At 37.4% G+C, this 21,001-nt stretch overlaps 1 protein-coding gene across 1 annotated transcript in view; it reads right to left on the reverse strand.

Annotated features, from left to right (window-relative positions):
* The window catches only part of LOC100452275 (golgin subfamily A member 6-like protein 22), a 122,924-nt gene that overhangs the window by 93,470 nt on the left and 8,453 nt on the right, over positions 1-21,001 (reverse strand). The window contains exons 4-9 of the mRNA XM_063716273.1: positions 14,413-14,546; positions 11,754-11,968; positions 4,249-4,371; positions 2,417-2,493; positions 1,561-1,697; positions 824-946 (exon numbers count right to left, since the gene is read on the reverse strand). Of these exons, the coding sequence (XP_063572343.1) occupies positions 824-946; positions 1,561-1,697; positions 2,417-2,493; positions 4,249-4,281 (370 nt within the window). The 5' untranslated portion in view covers positions 4,282-4,371; positions 11,754-11,968; positions 14,413-14,546. The remainder of the gene's footprint in view (positions 1-823; positions 947-1,560; positions 1,698-2,416; positions 2,494-4,248; positions 4,372-11,753; positions 11,969-14,412; positions 14,547-21,001) is intronic.

The following is a 21,001-nucleotide window of genomic DNA, read 5'->3' on the forward strand; positions in this document are numbered from 1 at the left end:
ACAGTGTAGAGGGAGTTCTAGATATCAGTCCAGAGTCCAGAAAACAGACAAGCTCTCAAGATACAAAATTGTGGGAATTATGAGTATGTAGTTGTCATTTAAAGTCTTGAGATTGGATGAGATTATCAAAAGAGGGACTACAGGTAAAATAGATGAGGATCAAAGACTTGAACCTTGCTTGGGGCACCCCAAAGTTAAAAAGCCAGGGAGATGAGGAGGAATCACAAAAAGAGATTATTAAGGATAAGCAGCCAGGGAGACACGAAGAAAAGCAGAAGCAAGGGAATGGAAGCAATGGAAGCCTAGAAGTCAAGGGAAGAAAGTGTTTCAAGGAGGAGGAGTGATCAACTGCGTCAAATGCTAGTGACAGATCTAGTCCTATGAAGAGTGAAAACTGGCCATTAGATTTAATGAACCAAAAGTCAATAGTGATGCCAAGAACAACAGTATAGTGGTTTGGGGGTAGGGTTACAAAAGCAATAGAACTGGAGGAAAAGAATTAGAGATAAGAAAACACATAGAGGCAAATTTCATGGAACCTATAAAGCCCAGAATGGGAGCTTCATTTCTCATGAGGAGCATGTGTACAGGCGCTGGTCTCACCCTACTGGCTGAGCAAAATGGCTGCAACAAGAATATCTTTGGGGTGAGGGTGGGAGGCAAAACTGGTGAAATGGTCATTCGTGAAACTGTTCATTTGTGGAAGTGGACATTTGGCAGATTTGCCATTTGGCAAATTAGCATTCAGCAAATTGGCCTAGAGCAGCCTGGATGGAGGACAGTCAATGACATGGTATATTCCAACAGGTCCATCTTTCCTCACCTGCTTTGAGTGCTTGAGTTTCTGGTGGAAGAGAGTCAAAAGTTTGTGATCCTGTGCACATCAGTCTCTCCACTCTCTCGGCTGTAATATCAAGGGGACAAGGAAGTTTCTGACACACCATAGCTGAAGTCTGTTGTTAAGGACTCAAAACCTTGAGCCAGTGCCTCCCACCAAAGCAAAGATTCACTGTATGCTCTAAATATGGAGGTAACAAAGTCTGTCCATATAGAAAATGCATGTGTTATATGGCAACACTGCTTTATGCATCACATCTCAAAACATGCATACAATTTCAGGGAGTTCACAAACTCCTTAAAGCTCAGAAAGGATCCTCATAACAGGTACTTTAACACTGAGGCCCATGGAACAAATGAGAACAGAGCTTAGCAGGTTGGCTACAGGTGACCTTGAAATGAAACAGTTATCTAACACAAACATCTATATCACCTACTTATATTTAAATCTTAGTGTAGACATTTCTATTTTTACAGATTACTAAACAAACACAAAAGAATTGTCTTTCTAAAGAAGTTCATTAGTAATATTAAAACAAATTAGTATTAGTGTATTAATTATTAAAGTATTTAATACAGTTTCATGGTAGAACACTAAATAAGCAGAGAAGACTTATTTTGGATTGAATGCTATTTCCAGAGAATTTCTTGCTTGCCATAACGCATTGTTTTTTCTTGCTTTATCAAAACTATTTCATTAAAAACTATCAGAATAAAGGATACCAAGAACAGCATGGGATATGGGTAGCCACTGACTGCAAATGGCGTTGATCTGAACTTTAGGATCTGAATGTCGTGCCTCCTGGGCTTCAATTTTTAATCCTAAAGAAGTCACTATTTTATCAATTTTGTCTTTGTCCCTATAGTAAACACAAGATTGGAAGGGGAAAAAGTCATACGCAGATATAAACAGGCAGTGGGAAAAAGGAATCCAACATTATTCGGCATATTTTTATCCTAATGTGTTACTTTTTCAAAAAAAGCTAAAAATGATTGAAGGGAATCCTGCTGCCACAGAAGGGGCCTCCTCAACCTCTACTCTTACACTTTCAAGTGAATCCTTCTTTAAGATTTCCCAGGAAGTACTTCTCCACAATCTCCTCAAGCAAGCTATATCAAGTGGTAAAACAGTCTTACAAATAAGTGCTAACAAGTCATTATTCCACCTCGGGAATAACTTAGAAAATAAATGCACTAAAGCAAACTTGTGTCAGACAAGTTATTTCCCAAGTTCCCCATTAACGATCTTAGCTATTAAGCACCTTTTCTACTTTAATAACTATTTTTTAAACCTGGGTTTGCATAAACAAAGGCCCAATGTTTCTTTCTATCCTTTTATCTCTTCACCTCAGCACTCTATAAAATATTGCTATCCTGTCCCTCCAACATCACCCTTTAGCTGGGTTACATAGACTTCTTTAAATTGCTTCCAAGCCCTGTAATCAACTCATCTGCAGAAGCTCTGTTCACTTTCTCAGAACATCTCAGCTTTCTGAAATACGACTCATCAAACTGGAAAGTGAGACAAATCATACTGCCTAAAGATGCCTAAAAGTAAACAATGTTATAAGAGTCTTACTTTTTCAAGACAGCATCATACAAACTCCATATATTTTCCAGGATCAACTGTACAAATAAAAGTTTCTTTCCTTTGGCCTGTACAAAAGAATATACGTGCTTCAATTCCTGAACATTTAATAGGCATTTGTATATTCCTTCTTGACATGCTTTTATTATCAATAGGTTTCATTTCTACTTGAAAATATTTATTCAAAAATAAAGTAGATGAAAGTAGTTATAAGAATGCACTAAACAGCCAATAATCCACAATCAATAATAATCCACTGTTCTTTCCTCTGGGAACCATAGACTCACAGACTTTACAAGTGATATGACCATTCGTGGGTCATGTTACCATGGCTGCCATGAAACAAATACACACAGCACACAAGCCAAGAGCTAAAACACTCTGCATATGCGGGCTCTTTCCATGCACTTCAGTCTAAAATTACCTTACAAGAAACATAAAGCATTCTTAAACATATTTCTAAACGTTCACAAGGATAGGAAAATTTTGAAAACCCAAAAAACCCCATCATTTCTCTTACCAAACTATGCAAAAAGTTAACAGCAAGAGCACCTTGAGGTGTATACTCTCCCATATACATGAGGTGGGATATATTAATAAATTGATATCTCCTTTCTGAAGAACTACAGCCAACAGTATTAAGAAATTAAAAGTCATTGGCTTAGAATGCTCAGTTTAAAAAAAAGCACCATGAAGACACAAAACTTATGCACAAAGATGTCTATCTTAACTCTACTTGCAATATCAAAGCATTTGAAAAAAACTATTTCCAATCTTGAGAATGATTCATAAATGACAGTGCTCTCACAAAATAAAATAACAGGGTGCTTACTGAATTATTTCATATAATCATCATAACTATCCTATGAGATAAGTGCTGTTATCTCAATTTTACAGATGAAATAGCTGAGATAAAAGTCATACAGCCAGTAAGTAGTGGAGCCAAAATTCAAACACAGAGTCAACTCTCAAGGCATGCTCTTTCCCACTTAGCTATATTCAATCCCTTTAAAATATATTGTTTATAAAAAAGCTTTTAATGGCAAGGGAAGATGTTCAGGATATGACAAAAGCAAAAAGGCAGCTACATTGTATAAACAGCATAATCTTAACTGAGGAATGTATATATCTATGTAAAAAGAATGAAAGAAATTATGAACATCTACTAGCAGTGCTGGCTTTGATTTTTTTGTTTGCTGTGGCTTTATACTTGTGAGTACTTTCTCAAAAGCAATGTATATTATGATTTTCAATAAGAATACATTTATGAAATCCTGGTTTTTACATTAAAAAATAAAGCTCCAAGAAAAGTATCCTTTGTGTGTATATGACAGCATTCCTACACCACCTCTATCTGTAGAAGGGGTTTCAGGGAGCACCCACCTCTCCCAGTCTACACTGCATGATGACCAGCATGCAGTGAGATAAGGCCTCAGCTGAGACTAGAAGGACAGTGTGAACCATACAGGGATGTCTAGAAGAGACATCTCTTTATGGTGACAGAGACAAACAAATGCATGGCACAAAATGTGTGCCTTCAAGTGCCCAAGATCTAAGATTTTAGGTCTTCTGGAAAAAAAAAAAAAAGAAAGAAAAGAAAAAGCAGTTCTTTGTTCACTATATTAAAAGAACTAAGAACCCTGTATGAATAATACCTGTATACGAGACTTGTAAGCCTTTCCCAATTATATACAGTAAAAAAATCCCTCATGAACTCACCTGCATAAATTAAAGTTGAATTACATTTATTAAAGATATTACAGTATAGGTTTTCATAGGGCAAGAATATGACCAACAATCAAAAGGGGCATATACCACATTACCTGATCACCCTTCATGATCTTTTTAGCCTTCATATTTATATAGTAATCTCCCTACAGATTTTTATAAAAGCTTCCTTTTTCATGCCAATTTTTTGACTACAGATTCTGGCGAAGTGCTCAATTCTGAAAGAAGACCAAATGTTCATGTTATTAATAACAACGATTAGCATAGCTAATATTTGAACATTTCTGTGACAGGTACTGTTCAAACTTCTTTACATGTGTATTACGAAACTTCATCCACTATCCTACAAAATTTCCCCATTTTACAGAAAAGGGTAATGAAGCAGAGATATCACGCAGGGAAGAATTGAGGTGAGGATTTAAATCCAAGCAATCTGGCTCCAAAGCCCATGTTCAGGTCTACACTAATATGAATTGTAACACATGCTATAGCTTTCTTTCTTAATTTTACACATGTAAAACAAGATAAAATTAGGGACAAGAAAATGCAAGCTCCAGCTGCCTGTCACAACTATGCCAACAATGAAGCTTTATTTCGGCTACTCACTGCTATAAGTGACAGTTGCTCACAAATGAAAGAAACTCTTGAGCCATAACCTGCCAAAACAAGTTTTTTATTATCCTAGATTAATGGTAAACATACACACACTGACTTAACTCTCATCAGCCCACAGAGAAACCAGTTACCACGATGGTCTCCAGTCACAGGAGCACAGTCAATCAACAACTAAGGGTCCTATATATAGCATCTGCATTGCCTGGATAAAGGACCTTTTCTTTAGAGAACAATATAATTTAATCTAAGATTTAAGATGAGAATTTTCAAAGTACCAGCATCTTAAAAGATGCCTGCTCAGGAAAAAAAAAAAAAAAAAAAGATATCCCCAGTTTTTTTCCACACCATACTGAAAACCCAACCTAACGCAATCACACAAGAAAAGGAAATAAAAAGTATACTGATTAGAAAAGAAGAAATAAAACTATCTTTGTTTGCAGGTGGCTCTTTAATCACTCCTCCACAAATGAAGACAAGGTGAAAGGCTGACATCCACTGGTAGAGTTCCTATGCCTCAAAAAGAAAGCAGGCTCTGCCTTGCTGCCTACTCTGTGGATCCCTAAAAAGAGTCAGGCCTTCTCCTGGCTTCCTGTGTTTCAGCACACCCAGAACGGTGCACAGAGCCCTACTTCCAGACGTTAAGTCAGGATACCCTTATCTCTGAGGCTTTTCATTTATCAACACCCAGTTTTGCTAGGCAGGCTGTAACCTGCCGTGCAGATTTGCAAATCCAATTCAGGACCTACAGGGAGGTCGAAGGTTTACACGTGGAAGGAAACAATAGGAGGCAACCACTGTGGACTGACTTCCCTGGCATTCTCCAACCTAACTTTAGAAGGGAGCCTTGTTCTTTAGTAGTGATGCTCCCTGGGGCCTCAATAATACAGCTGAAGCTTTGCTCTCCACATTGGCGACTTGGGTCTATTCTTAGATGGTTAAAACCGGAGATAATGACTGAGTGATGAACACATGAAACCTGTGACATTTTCTTTCTTTTAAATTTGAATTAATTTTTCACCTGATATAGAACCAATTTTTGTATATCCTTCACCACTGACACTTAAATTCTGACTTTAATTATTCTATTCATATGGTTCATGTTCCTGTCTCCTAACCTGTGAAAATCTCCCCCAAACCATGTGCCTACAGAGTTCTACTTATAGTTCTATTTTTGTCTCATGCACTTTGTTGTTATGATAACTGATCGTTAATCTCTTCACTAGTAAATGTGTCAATATCTGTATGAAAATGATCCTTATGCCATAATTCATTTACAATAAATGTTATTTTATTGTTAATATTGCCAAACCTCTCTTTTCATTCATATTTGGTTGGCATATCTGAGCCAAAGCTTTGTATGTAGCTTCTGTCCATTATGCATTATGTTTACCTCTTTTATGTAACAAATTTATGGATTTATTTTTTTAATAAAATTTCCTTTCTAAAAAATATCTCCTTAGTAGGGGATTTCATACATTTATTGGTACAATCATTTATTGGTACAACTGTCTTGATCAGTTAGGTTTCTAGTGTGGTTTCTATTCTTTCAGGATTTAAAAAAAATATTGATTTGTGTTACCCAGACTGTACTATACATTCTTTTATCTTTTACAATGACATGTCAGATAAATATCCTGCTCTTAATTCTGAAAGTGGTAAACTTAAAGATTTTTATAAATAAACACTCCCAAAACTTCTATCAAAATCATAAATTATAGTAAGACACTTGCCCATTTGCTTAAGCTAGGCTCTTCTGGTCCACCATATAAAATATTCACACATGTGTACACATATAGGTACATAAATCTTTCAAAATCTTGTTTGTTGTCCTTTTCATTCTTTTTTATCCCATAGTTACCACAAAATTTGCTTAACATCAACCCATTCCACATTACTGCTAGTGCTTTTATTTATTTTTGTCATTAATTAGTTACAATTTTTAAACACTGACAATTTCTAGCACTTCTCCATTCTTGAATTCTATTTTAATTCATTTCCTCTACAGAGTAACTACAAACAAGATTCTAAGAGACCTGCAGAAAGATTTATATTCCAAGACTACTGATCTATTCGTTGCCTATCTTGCTGAATGACAACTCAGTCAAGTACGAAATTACTGAGCCACACACCCTTTTGCCCTCCACACTACCCAGTGGATTAATGTTAACTACAGAATTCTAAGACTCGGTTATACAAAGACAAGTATATTTAATACAAAGGGCTTTTCACTGTCTCTTCTCTCCTGTCCCTATTCTATAAGGTTGAGGACTCAGTTCTATGTATCTAAAACAAGAACTTAGATTCTTGATGCTACCCATCCAAGTCAATGTGCTTCTGCTTTTCAGAGCAGACTCTCCCAGATTAACATCAATTAACAGGATAGATTTAGGCAGAAGACCTACGTTCAGCCTCTAGTCACACTTCTTAATCCTTTCCCACTGCAGAGTTTATAGAACCATCTTGCAAATTCTGGAATGTGTTCATTTTACACCTTTTGTGACACACGCAGCTGTCAACTTGGCCTATTAACTGGCATTTTAGAGGAAAATGGGAAGCAAAAAAAGTCTCTGGTGCTTTCATTTCTACAACTACTTTCCCATAAATTCACATATCAACTTGCTGACAACAGACAATGCCAATCTCTAAATCTGACCTTGTCTAATACAGGGGAACATTCATTTATTGGCTGATAGTATCTAAAAATGTCAAAAGTAAGGGCTATGTAAATCACCCTTATTCTATCCATTCAACTTCCTCCCCATTCCTTTTCCTTCCACAATAAACCTCCCCCAATTTGTGTGATTTAGACTAAAATTAGCATAAAACATTAAATTACTTATGAAAATCACTGTAAGAAAGGGACAAGCCTCACACCTTGTGGCTTACTAGCAGAATGCTCACAAATCAGGAAATCAACAAGTACGACCCTATTATACGATTGAATGAATCACTGTGAATGAATCTGAAGAAAGTCTTGAAATCATCTTAGCCCAATATTCTTGTTTTTTCAGATAAGTAAACTGAGGCCTAGAAAGGTGATAATGACAATCCATCAACCATATATGAAAAGTGCAAATTCTCAGCAGGTTCACAATTTCTATTTTCATCATATATGCATTACTTCAATTTATTTAGCTCTAGTATGATCTAGTCATCAAATGGACTAAAATATCTATAATTTATTACAAACAGAAAATTATGATATTATATTACACTGCCCTGCCCAAGACAAAATCTGGTCAAAGGGAAATTGGAGAACAAGTTCCTGTAAAAAGGAAAATACATTTTAAAAAATGAAGCCAGAGATCTGTTAGGCTACTCCCAAGCCTTGCATTCTAGTCAGCTCCTGATCCTTTCTTTCTTTCCAATTCTAAGTCACACTGATATAAATTTCATGAAGAGACTCTGTTTTCTCCTAGTGCATCATTTCTAGTTCTATGATCCCTGCAAATTACATACAATATCAAGCCCCAACTAAAATAAAGGTCGTTATGGTCCCACTATTATCTATCCAAACCACAGACATTTTTCTCAAAGCAATAATCTTTTAACTACATTTGGATTTTTTGATTCCACAAGTCAGAAATTGTTGCAGTTGAAAAATGTGATCAATTATCTACTCCATTCTGAAATCTAATGTCACTGTTAACACTGCCTCAGCATGTACAAATTCGGGAGAGGCAATAAGAAGAAATAAGGATCCTTCTACCCCATAGGGAAGACACCAGAGAAGAATCACGTAAAGAAAACATAGGCTTCAGACTCAGGCAGACTTTAATCTTAATATCAGCTCTGCCTCTTAGCAGCTGAGTGATGTTGAACAAAAGTTACTTAATGTTCTTGAGACTTAGATAATAAATACTAATATCTATTTCAAAGGAGTGTTGTCAGAGTTTTTGGTGAAATAATTTAAATAAAGTGACTAACTCAATATTTAGCATATGTACATCCTCAATAAAGCTAGACTAACTTTTGCTACTGTTGGTATCAAAGTTGATATAAATATATTTGTTCATCTATGTATAAACAACTTCAAGAAGATAAAAAACTGACAGGAAATAAACTGATCTAAGGAATACAGTGGGATCCTTTTGTGGTATACATTTGAATTTATTCAAGAATAAAGTTAAAGTTAAAAATCAACTGTATATAAAATCTATAAAGAAATGCAAGACTGGCTCAATATTCAAAAACATCAATCAATATAATATACCTTATTAACAAGCTAAAGAAGAAAAATCATACAAATATATTAATACAGAAAAGGTATGTGACAAAACTTGACACATTCATAATAATGACATTCAGAAAAATAAGATTATTAGGGGACTTCCTCAACTTGATAAAGGATATCCAACAACAGCCTGCAGCCCTAACATTATTTCTAATGGTGAAAGGCTTAATGCTTTCCTCCTAAGACCGAGAACAAGGCAAGGATATCCACTCTCATCACTGTCAGTCAAATAGTGCTGGAAATTCTAGCCAGTGCAATCAGCAAAAGAGAAAACAGCGTGCAGATACAAAAGGAAAAAAATACAACAATTCCTATTTGCAGACATGATTGTCTCATAGCAAATTCCAAAATATCTACAAAGAACTGCAAGTGAGTTCAGCAAGGTGACAGTATACAAGAGCAACATACAAAAATTAATTGTATTTCTATATACTCGATGAATGTGTCAACACCAAAATTAAAAATATTATTTATAATCATTCAGAAAAATGAAAAATTAAGTGTAAATCTAACTCAACATGCGTAGCACTTATATGCTGAAAACTATAAAATGCTCATAAAAGAATTTTTAAAAATTTTAAATAAATGGAGAGGCATAGTGTTCACGGAATAGAAAAGATTCAACTTAGCAAAGATGTCAAAATTCTCCCCAAATTAACAGGTTTACCAAGCAATTTCCATCAAAATCCAAGCAAAATGTTTTTGCAGATATAGGTGAGATTACTATAAAATTTACATGGAAAGGCAAAGGCCTTGAACAGCAAAAGTAATTTTGAAAAATAAAAATAATGTGGACAGAAATAATCTACCTTATTTCAAGACTTATTATGTAGCTACACTAATCAAAATTATGTGGTACTGTTGGAAAGACAGACACATACATTAATGGAACAGAACAAAACACTCAGAAGCAGACCCACACAAGTATGCCCAACAAAAAATTGTGCATTTTGACAAAGGCACAAAAGCAATTCTATGGAGAAGAGATAACCTTTTCAACAAAGAGTTCTAGAGTAAATGGAAATCCATAGGCCCTCCCCGCCACAAAAGAAAACCTCAACACAAGCCTCACACTTTATACAAAAGTTAACTCAAAATAGGTCATGGACTTAAATGTAAAAGGTAAAACAAAAACTTTTAGAAAAAAATGAGAGACAGTCTTTAGGATCTAGAGCTAGGCAAAGAGTTCTTCAACTTGACTCTAAAATCAAGATCCATAAAAAGAAAAGATGATAAAGGAAACTTCAGCCAAATTAAAAACTTTGCTCACTTTGATGGCTGGGAGCAGTGGCTCATGCCTGTAATCCCAGCACTTTGGGAGGCTGAGGCAGGAGGATCACCTGAGGTCAGGAGTTTGAGGCCAGTCTGGACAACATGGTGAAACTTCATCTCTGCTAAAAGAAACACAAAAATTAGCGGGGAGTGGTGGTGCGCACCTGTAGTCCCAGCTACTCAGGAGGCTGAGGCAGGAGAATCACTTGAACCTGGGAGGCGGAGGTTGCAGTGAGCCAAGATTGAGTCACTGCACTCCAGCCTGGGCAACAGGGCAAGACTCTGTCTCAAAAAAAACAAAACAAAACAAAACAAACAAACAGAAAAACTTTGCTCACTTTGAAAGACACTGTTAAAGGATATGAAGCCAAACTATACACTGGGAGAAAATACTTGCAAAGCACAAAGGACTAGTGTTTAGAATAGAAAAAAATCTCTCAAAACCCAGGAGTACCAAAAAAACACAATAAGAAAATGGGAAAGGATGTGAAAAGACTTTTCACCCAAGAGGACCTACAGATGACAAATCAGCTCATGAAAAGATGTTCAAGGTAAACCAGCTGTTAGGAAAACGCAAATTAAAACCACAATATCATATTAGTACACACCCAACAGAACTGCTAAAATGAAAACAGTGACAACACCAAACGTGAACATTTGGAGAAACTGGATCACTCATGCATGCATTGCTGGTGAGAATATAAAATGGTACTGTCCCTCTGGAAACAGTTTGGTAGTTTCTTTAAAAACTAAACATACAACTACCATATGACCCAGCAACTGCACTCCTAGGCATTTATTCCAGAGAAATGAAACCTATGTTCACACAAAATCCTACACATGAATGTTTATAGCAGCTTTACTCATAATGGCCCAAAAAGGAAAAAAAAAAAAAAACACCAGCTGTCCTTTAATGGGTGAATAGTTAAACTGGGGCACATCCACACCACGGAATACTACTGAGCAACAGAAAGGAACCAACTACAGTATTAATGCATGCAATAACTTGGATAAGTCTCTAGAGAATCATGCTAAGTGAAAAAAGTCAATCTAAAAAATATTACCTATTTTTTTGGTTCCACGTCTATAATATACTGTTTTGATTCCATTTCTGTAATACCCTTGAAATGAGAAATTTGGAGATAAGATAAATGGTTGTCAGGGGTTAAAAAGGGTTTGAGCATGGAAAGAAAGTAGCTGTGGCAATATAAGGGCAACGTGAGGGAGCCTTGTGGTGATAGAAATGTTTTGTATATTGATGGCAAATGGTAAAGTCCTGCTTGATTATTGTACTACAGTTCTACAAGATGTTATCATGGATAGGAGGCAGTTACTGGGTAAAGGGCACCAGAGAACTCTCTGTATTATCGCTTACAACTGTAGGTGAATCTATAGTGATCTCAAAATAAAAAGTTTCACTAAAAAAAACCAATTGCATATAAAATCTGCAGAGATTTAATCAGATTCAAACAGACTTACCCAAAGCCCCACCCATCTATTGCACTGGTAAACACCACATTTTCCTGTTCTGGAGAGAAGTAAAGGTGAGAATCATCTGTGTCCTCCAAGCCAGTGCTCCAGTCATATACTTGCTCTCCTTGCTCAGAATTTGGATTCACTTGGGATTCAGTCTCCCTCTCTGCTCTTTCTTCTAGGACTTTAGAAGTAAAAAGAGTTCCTGTGAGCACATTAATCTAGGAGAGATGGTGAAATGGCAGAGCGTCATTCAAATGCTTAGCACGCTCACCGCAGGAGAAACACTGTTTAACCTGTGTTAGGGCTAGAATCATCAGTCAGTTTGGGCTCATTAAGCACACACGAATGGAAGTGACATCCACAATCAGTGAATAACTTAGATGTATCCATTCTTCCTAAACTCAGCATAACTAAATTATAAGGTTTTTGGAAGGTCATTTTGTGATTATTATTATTAGTTTAATGTAAATGTTAATGTGTCATATCCTTAATTTGTTTTTCAGTACTGAGGCCTAGTATCACAAAGTACTCATGATTTCCAACCCCACAATCCTAGTTTGTAACCTCAGTCCACTGCCTTGACCATTTCTCACATCGGTTGTCTGAAATGTGCACTACTCTCTCAGGCCCTCTTCCCAACTCCTAATCCTCAACTACTTTCACTCCCAAATAGGCAGTAATCTTGTGTCCTACCTCAGAAAGAAAATGGAACCTATTACTCAGATTTCCTTCAAGTGCCCCCCATTCCTATCTACAAGCTCACTTATCTCTGCAAATACCACTGACCTTTCTCCTGCCAATGCAGGGCAGGAGTTATTTTACCTATTCCTATTTCTACAGGGAATGATATCCATCCATCATTCTTTTTCACTGTTCTACTTTTATTGTTTCTTGCCTTTAGCAAATAAATATACTCAAGTTGCTCTCATCAATGCTTTCCACTGTCTTGAGGAAGAAATTTCAAACTCCTATGCATGGCATACAAGGTTCATCAACATCTAAATCCATATCCTTTTTCCCATCTCTTGCCACTGTTTAACATGATCTAATTAATCAGCTATAAAACAATTTGCAGTTCCTTAAATGAAACATTGTACTGTGTTTTTTCTTGCCTTTATGACTGTGCCTGTCATATTCTTTCTCTTTTGAATGTCCTTTTCCCAACTGCCTACCTGGCAAACACCTACTTTACTTCCATCTCAAGGTTTCCATTCTACGATTTCTAACTCATTCTTCCCTCTTGACCCAGACTGGGTTAGATGGCCCTTATCTATGCTGTCATATCACACCCAGGGCTTATCTCATTGTTCTCCAAATATCTCTTTGTTTGTCTCCCCTACTATACTGTGAGCTCCTTGAAAATAGGGATTCTGACCTGTCCATCTTACATTCACAATCCCTAGTGCACAATGGACATTCGACAATTCATTTATTCAACGTATATCTATGAAATATTTGCTGAATAAATAAATGAATGAATGCTTGGGTAAAATTTCCTCTAACAACGGGTAATAAAATACTATAGACAGGTAATAAGATCTTAATATTGCTTCATTTTGGAACCAAGATACAATGTTTTAAACAAGAGAGCCTATTGTCCAAGCTTTATATGATGGGTGCTTCCAAGAGATGGAAGGGACTACTGAGAACATGCTTATTCTGTTGCCTCTGTTGTAGAATAACACCAACATGTATGAATCTGAAGTGGAAAAGTTCACTTTTCTGTAGCAATGGCTCATACCCAGCTCAGTAACTTCCTTACAACTCTTCTTCGAGGCTAAATTTTTTAGATACTAAAAATTAAAATAGCTGTTCTAAAATACTCTTGAGGTGAGAATAGGCTTCTTGTGGGGTAAATTTCAGTTCCACTATCAAGTGATCTATCTTATTAATCACTAAAACTGGATGGATGTTTTCAAGCCAAGCTTGTCACAGAACTGCCTGTGTCTAATAAAAACAGAAAGAAAAATGTAAAACTCATGATTTGAAATAATTAGAGCACATTAGAAAATCTTGATTAATAACCACTCTAGACTATGCCAGTCACACAAAGGTATTCAATAGGCGTTCACAAAGTTATGTATACAGCACAGTAGCAAAGGACTACAGACAAGAATTCATCATTGCCTGTATGAAACTGACAGTTAAGAAGGATAAATAAGGCTGGGCACGGTGGCTCACACCTGTATCTCAGCACTCTGGGAGGCTGAGGCAGGTGGATCGCTTGAGGCCAGGAGTTCAAGACTAGCCTGACCAACATGGCGAAATCCCGTCTCTACTAAAAATACCGAAATTAGCCAGGCATGGTGGCAAATGCCTGTAATCCCAGTTTATGTGGATGTTGAAGCATAAAAATCACTTGAACCCAGGAGGCGGAGGTTGCAGTAAGCTGAGATCGCACCACCGCACTAAAGCCTGGGTGACAGAGCAAGACTCTGTCTCAAAACAAACAAAAACAAAAACAAACTATGTTAAATTAAAGTCATCATCTCTAAGATCCCTTCAGAACTCTGGTGATTTAACTCCATCACATACTGGAACGTTACCAAATGTGAAATATAAAACCAATGTTGTGATTGTCGGTGAAATGCCTAAAGTCAGTCAGTTCCCCTTCTTTCCTCACCCTTAACCATTTAAGTATTTTCTCATCACAATCCATTACCTGTGGACAGACTCCTTCCACAGCATCTACCACAATGATGCGTCCATCACAAATGCGAACAGCAGTTGACACTTCTGAGGAAAAGTCCACGTGTCCTGGAGAGTCTATCAGATTAATCAGGTACTCCTCATTACCTAAAATACAATTTGTAAACACACATTTTCAGTTGTGCAGGTATACAATGCTCTTCCTCAGGCATTCTAGAATAAGAAAGCTGAAAGCTTTTAAGAAAAAACCGAGCAAAGCTAAAGGAGTCAAACACTCAGTCAAGAGCTATCATTCCAACTTTCCCCACTGATGGGACTACTGATTCCAAATGGCATCTATATAAAATGTTAAAGGACTTTATTATTCTAATAGTTACCACTTAAGAGCTTAGTAGGAGCCAACCACTGTGATATTCACTTTTAATGTGCTAATCACATATTATCGAATCCTTAAAATATCCCTGTGAGATACATACTACTATTCTCCTTTTACAGTTTAGGAAATTGAAACTGAAAGAGATCAATGCCCAAGAGCCTGACAGTAAAAGCTGTTCAAAGGGACAACAAAGCAGTTGGCCAAGTTCTTCCCTACAATTTGTCAAAGAGCAGTGTATGAATCTGCTCAATCAAGATTTAGATTTAGACTCAATTCTACAAAATACGTAGATTTAGACTTAATGCTACAAAAGATTTAAACTCAATTCTACCACAACTTAAGGAGCAGTTACTATGTGCCAAGCAGTGCACTATGTGCTCTCCTATTAATATCTCCTTCAATAGTCTCAACAGACAAATGTATTAAATTTATAGTAGGGTGATGGCACATCCTGAGTTGTCTGGTTTTAGCACTGAAATTCCCACATCCCATCAAAGCCCTTAGTCCCAGGCAAACAAGAAAAAAAAAAAAGATCATCCTAGGTTATAGAGAGTTATCATTAAACACAACTTAGTATACCATGCGGAAAATTAGTAATGCTATAGAATTCTATACTCATTCCCCATTATTGATAAATTTGATATAATTCTCTTTTAAAGACAGAATAATTATTTGAACGCTCAAACATATACTTTACTTTTGCTCCCCCTTAACTCAGAGTTTGTCAACTTGAATGTGCTCAAGAATGACTATAAGCTTGAGTATCCTTTATCTGAAATCCAAAATGCTCCAATGAGCATTTCCTTTTTGTGCCATGTTGGTATTTGAAGAGTTTTGAATTTTGGAGCATTTCAGATTTTGGATTTTCAGATTTGGGATGCTCAACCTGCAATTTATGGGACAGTTAAAGGATTTTCCCCCAATATAATTTCAATGACTTCGCTTGTGCCCTAGGTGATACTGATGATAAATACCACCACAGCAATAACCACAACCAGCGCTTAACATCTGTGGACTGCCTATTCATGGCTGGCATTGTTCTAAGCATAATACATAAAGCATAATTATCTAATGCTTACTTACAACAATCCCCTGTAGTAGTTACAACTATTAGCCCAATTTTATATAGCAGGTAACTAAGGCACAGAAAAGTTAAGTATTTTTCTCAAGGACATTCAGCTAGAATCCAATTCTGAGGTTGACTAAGATCACACAATTCAAAATGATAGAGCAGAAGTTCAAATCCACTTAAATCCAAAGACCATACCTCTAACCACTACACTCAGAAGGCAGTAACTTTCATCTCACATGCCAAGATTCCACTGCTAATGAATTCCTAAAACACCGGGTGAAGCATTCCCAAGTGTACTGAGGCTCAGTGGGAAAGACTGCCATCAGTTAGCAACAGACTGCCTTCGTCAGTACCACTCCTCCCTGCTGCCTCCTGGTCTTTTCATGCAAACTGCTTTATGAGGAACCACTGCTCTGCTGAAACCACCAGAGAAGGCTCCAACCAGAGAAGACCATGGAGATCTCCAGTGAAAATTTAAGAAGTCAAATAACCAGAGCCCTGGAGCAAGGGTCCACTGGACCTCAATCGAGCCTTTCACTGTCAGATCTCACACCAGTTCTCCTAGCCAACATTTTCAATAAGTATCATGATCTCAACCAAGTACACCAGAGAAAAAGGAGCATGTCTAGTAGTGGTCTAGGGTCCTATTATATAAAATTAAAGCTGTGAGATTCTTAGAATCCCTCAGCATTTTCTCAGCCTAAGCCTTTATTCCATAGAAAAACATGCTAATGCCCTCAAAAGGTAAGAGACTGACCCAAGGTCCCAAAAGAAGGAAGCCAGAAACATACCCAGGGCTATCTAACCATCTCAGTCACTTCTCACGTCTTAGATTCCTTCATACTTTGCAACTGGGGAAACAACACTTGCCTGTTCATTTGGCTAAACTCCAGACTTTAGAGTGGGAGAACTTCAAGCGCTTTCCCATCCTTTGTGATACGACCGGGACCTGATACTGAAGTTTCAGAGACTGGGTCTCCAGTCAAGTTCTTTACAGAGTCTAAAAATGCACTCGTACAGACATTTCAGGCTTCCTATACAACAGTGCTCTTACTTTCATAGGAGTTAGACCTTTTAGGGAATACTCAGAAAAACAAATACCGATCTACCTATCTATGCTCCCTTAATTACGCATCCATTTCCAGATTCTTTGAAATTCATTCAGGAAGGGCAGGTTCAGATCTAGAGAGGAACTGAAAGCTAGAGATACACCAAGTGTTTCCACCTGAAAATCTACTTCCTAAAAACTAAGTGTCTGATCAAATAATACAGCTGACAAATACAGCCAGCCTCGGAGCTCACATCACACATACATACTAAAGGTTCAGAGAAGCCCTGTGAGAAGTCTGTCCAACTCTGTTTAACCTGGAGTTTCTCAAAGGTATTTAATGGTGAGAAAGAGGAAATGCCATGATCAGTTACACAGCTGACAAAGGCTTGGCTCTGAGCCAGGCCTCCCAAGTCCTCTTTCAATGCCTTTTTCATCTTAACCCTTTCCAAACAACGTTAACCTAAATTTCAAAGGTTGGGGAAAGAAGTCCCATATCCATTAGAGAAAAAAAGTCCCCAAGCACAGCTCTTCTGCTGTGACTTCAGCCACATTATGTCTCTTTAAAAAATGCCATTTACCACTTTTGTGTGTGTGATCAAATTAAAAAATATATTAAAACAATTACAGGGCTTATCATGCTAGATATTATTATTATTGCTAGTGGAAATTATTTAAAAAGCAGAAAATGCATAACACTTTTCAGGAGACAAAATTTTTTAAGCATGCTAAATGATCTTTCTGATTTGTAATAAAGTCCTGAAGCTACATATTGAACTAATCTTTACAATAGCATTCAGGGACAGAATGCTGCTGCTTTACTTCCCAGGCATTCCAAACTAAACTGCTTCATTTCAAGGCACAGATCTAATCAGTCAAGCAACAATCCAATCTTTTTATGTTCCAGGGAACTGAAAAAAAAATTGGAAGACCTGAAGTTAATTATGGGAGATATCTTCCAGACAATTTCTGCTGCTAATAGGGAGTTATGGGAAAAGAATTGCTCCCTTGCCCATGGTTTTAAAGTGCCACGGATAATTGTCTCACAGAAGGTGCACACTTGTCACTAGGACCTGCCAAAACATCTCTGTATTCAGTAAAACTTCATGTAAGGAGTTTAGTGTTCAACTTCCAAAACACTGGAAATGCTCACTAAAGCATACATAGAAAGCTGATGAGAGAAAACTTTCCATAAAATAAAAAAGAAAAACTGAAGTTATGGATGAAGATCTGAACCTCCTGAAAGTGTCCTTTATGTTTCAGTGTATTGGTAGAGTATTTTGCCTGACAACAAAAATAACAGAAATACCGGCAGAACCTGAGTTATCTGAAGATATGTTCCTAAATTCCTTATGTATGAACTTATAACAATTATATACATAAGTTGTACACCAACTATAAAGTAACCACAAGTCTCCCTCCACAGGAAATACCACTTTTTATTTTTTAATTTTTTTTTAAGATACAGGGTTTCACTGTAACATTCAGGCTGGATGCAGTGGCACAATCATAGCTCACTGCAGCCTCAAACTCCTGGGCTCAAATGATCCTCCTGCCTCAGCCTCCAGAGTAGCAGGGACTGCAGGCACACAAGGGTAATTTTTATTTTATTTTTTGTAGAGAGAGGGTTTCACTGTGTTGCCCCGGCAGGTCTCAAACTCCTGTCCTTAAGTGATCCTTCTGCCTCGGTCTCCCAAAGTGCCGGGATTACAGATGTGAGCCACTGAACCTGGTTACCTTTTATATCTTAAATCAATACTATGTTTTTACATTTTAAATCAATATATAACTTTGTAAGTTATAAATCAACTAATATGGCTTATTTGACAGAATTGTAAAGCACAATTGTAAAGCTGACACAGGTAACAGGGTAACCATCTTTATGAGAAGGCTGCCACAAGGAGAGGTGAAGGGTGGTTGACTCTGACAGTATGTGTCAAAACTGAGATGGGGTCAGGCACAGTGGCTCACACCTATAATCCAAGTGCTTTGGAAGGCCAAAACAGGAGGATCACTCGAGCCAAGACCAGCCTGGACAACATAACGAGACCATCATCTCTACAAGAAATTTAAAAAATTAGCCAGGCATGATGGCACATGCCTGTAGTCTTAGCTACTTGGGAGGCTGAGGCAGGAGGACTGCTTGAGTCTAGAAGTTCTGGGCTGCAGTGAGCTATGATCACTGCTGCATTCCAGCCTGGGTGATAGAATGAGACTCTTGTCTTTAAAAAAAAAAAAAAAAAAAAGTGACATGGGTTAGGAAAATGAGAGGAAAAAGTGATCTAGAAACAACTATCAATAGCAAACTGATTAAGTTTTCTTTTGCTGCACAAACCCAACCCAAAGGCCTCTCCTGACCTTCCTGCAACATGAAACTAGACCACATACAGACCACTTCTGATTACATTTTGCCTCACCCACTTTTGGTTTTTCTCAGTATGATGCCAGTCCACATCTGCCACCCAGTACTGTGGCCACACCCTGAACTCTGACATCACTGAGAACTTCTCCACCTTTGAAGGCCTGCTGTGTAGATAGTAAATCTAATGATTACACATCCACATTGTCTTGATTCCTTTGATCATTGGCAGTTTTGCTTGGAAGGGTATAAGAATAAGAACCAGAATAAGAAACCCTGGAGTAAAAAAAAAGGTTGACGCTTACTTATAGTATCTCTATGCCTAGCATCACCCTGGAGAGAAGGTCATAGATCAAGGACCAATTTCACACTGCTAATGCATGTCATTACTATAAGGTGCGGGTCCTATCATCAGAGTAATTGAGAAAGTAATTGTAGTATAACTTTGACTAAGAAGTGGGAAGAGGAAACATGCAGAGGAATGTGGGGCTGAAAGAAGGATTTATGTATTTTTTAAGACAAGACAGACTTGAGCATGATTAAAAGCTGATGGTTACAAGCCAGTACAGAGGGAGAGGTGGAAGATACTGAAGAAAAGATCATAAACAGAAGATCACCAGAGCACAGGTTTTTGCCAGTGACAGGAGGCAAACAAAAATGCCCATACCATTACGTTTTGAGGTACAGTGGCAAGCAGGTGAGAATTCTTCTCTTTTCTGTGAAATAGAAAGTAAGAATGTCTGCTAAGATTGTGGAGGAGGGGATGACAGGTAGGCTGAAGGAGACCAGAAGGTTTAAAATAGCTGCTGAGAAGAATAAGCAAGACCTAATAGAGAGAGAGATGGGAAATCTGCCGGCAGTCTGGAGGACCACTTGAGAACCTAGCCCAAATACAAGGATGAAGATGTGTAGAGAATTAACTTTATCAAGGGTTAAAGTTTTATTGGGAAAAATATGACAGAAAGTCAAGAACCAAAGAGACTGAAGATGCTGGCAAGACTGTCAGTGAAATGACAAATCTGGGCTGTATGAGGCAGGAAGTGAATGAAGAAAGAGGCTGATGGGAGTCAAAAAACTAGAGAACATCAGGTGAAAGAAACAGCTGGGAGAATCAAAGATTGTAGAGAAGGAAGTATTTAAATTTGAAATGTCAAAGATGAATAGCTCAAGGTGATGCTAAAATCCAGAAAGTAGTCATGACAACGGGTAGGTGAAGTGGAGAATCAACGTTGTTGAGAGGATAAGCTGTTGAAGAAGTCATTCTCAGGGATGGTAAAAGCCACCTTAGAAGATTCAGCTGAAAAGAACAATTATGAGGCTGGGTGCCAAAGTCACTAATGAACAGGAAACATCACCAGGAGCTGACAATGACTGGAAAGGTGAATAACTGGATGGTCTGAGTCTTGAAAGGAGAAGTGTGAAAACAAGGGTAGAAGAATTAACTTTTGTAATCAGATCTGGGAACAAAAAGATGCACTTCAAGGTCTAGAGAATGAGATGGAGACCCTCACTGGTGGATATTGATGGACATGGAGACTGATTCCAGTTTTTTGTAACTATTACTGCACTGATATGAACAGTTGTGGGTCTCTTGTACACTCCCTACCAGTAGAATTTCTGAGTTATTAAATCTGCACATCCTCAACCTAACTTGATATTTCCAAATTATTTTCCAAATAGTTGGACTGATCCACAGTGGAATAGTGCTTTTTTTGATTCATAACTTCAACAGCTGATACTGCTGGAC

This window comes from Pongo abelii, chromosome 16 (genome assembly GCF_028885655.2).
Source record: "Pongo abelii isolate AG06213 chromosome 16, NHGRI_mPonAbe1-v2.0_pri, whole genome shotgun sequence".
NCBI lineage: Eukaryota > Metazoa > Chordata > Mammalia > Primates > Hominidae > Pongo > Pongo abelii.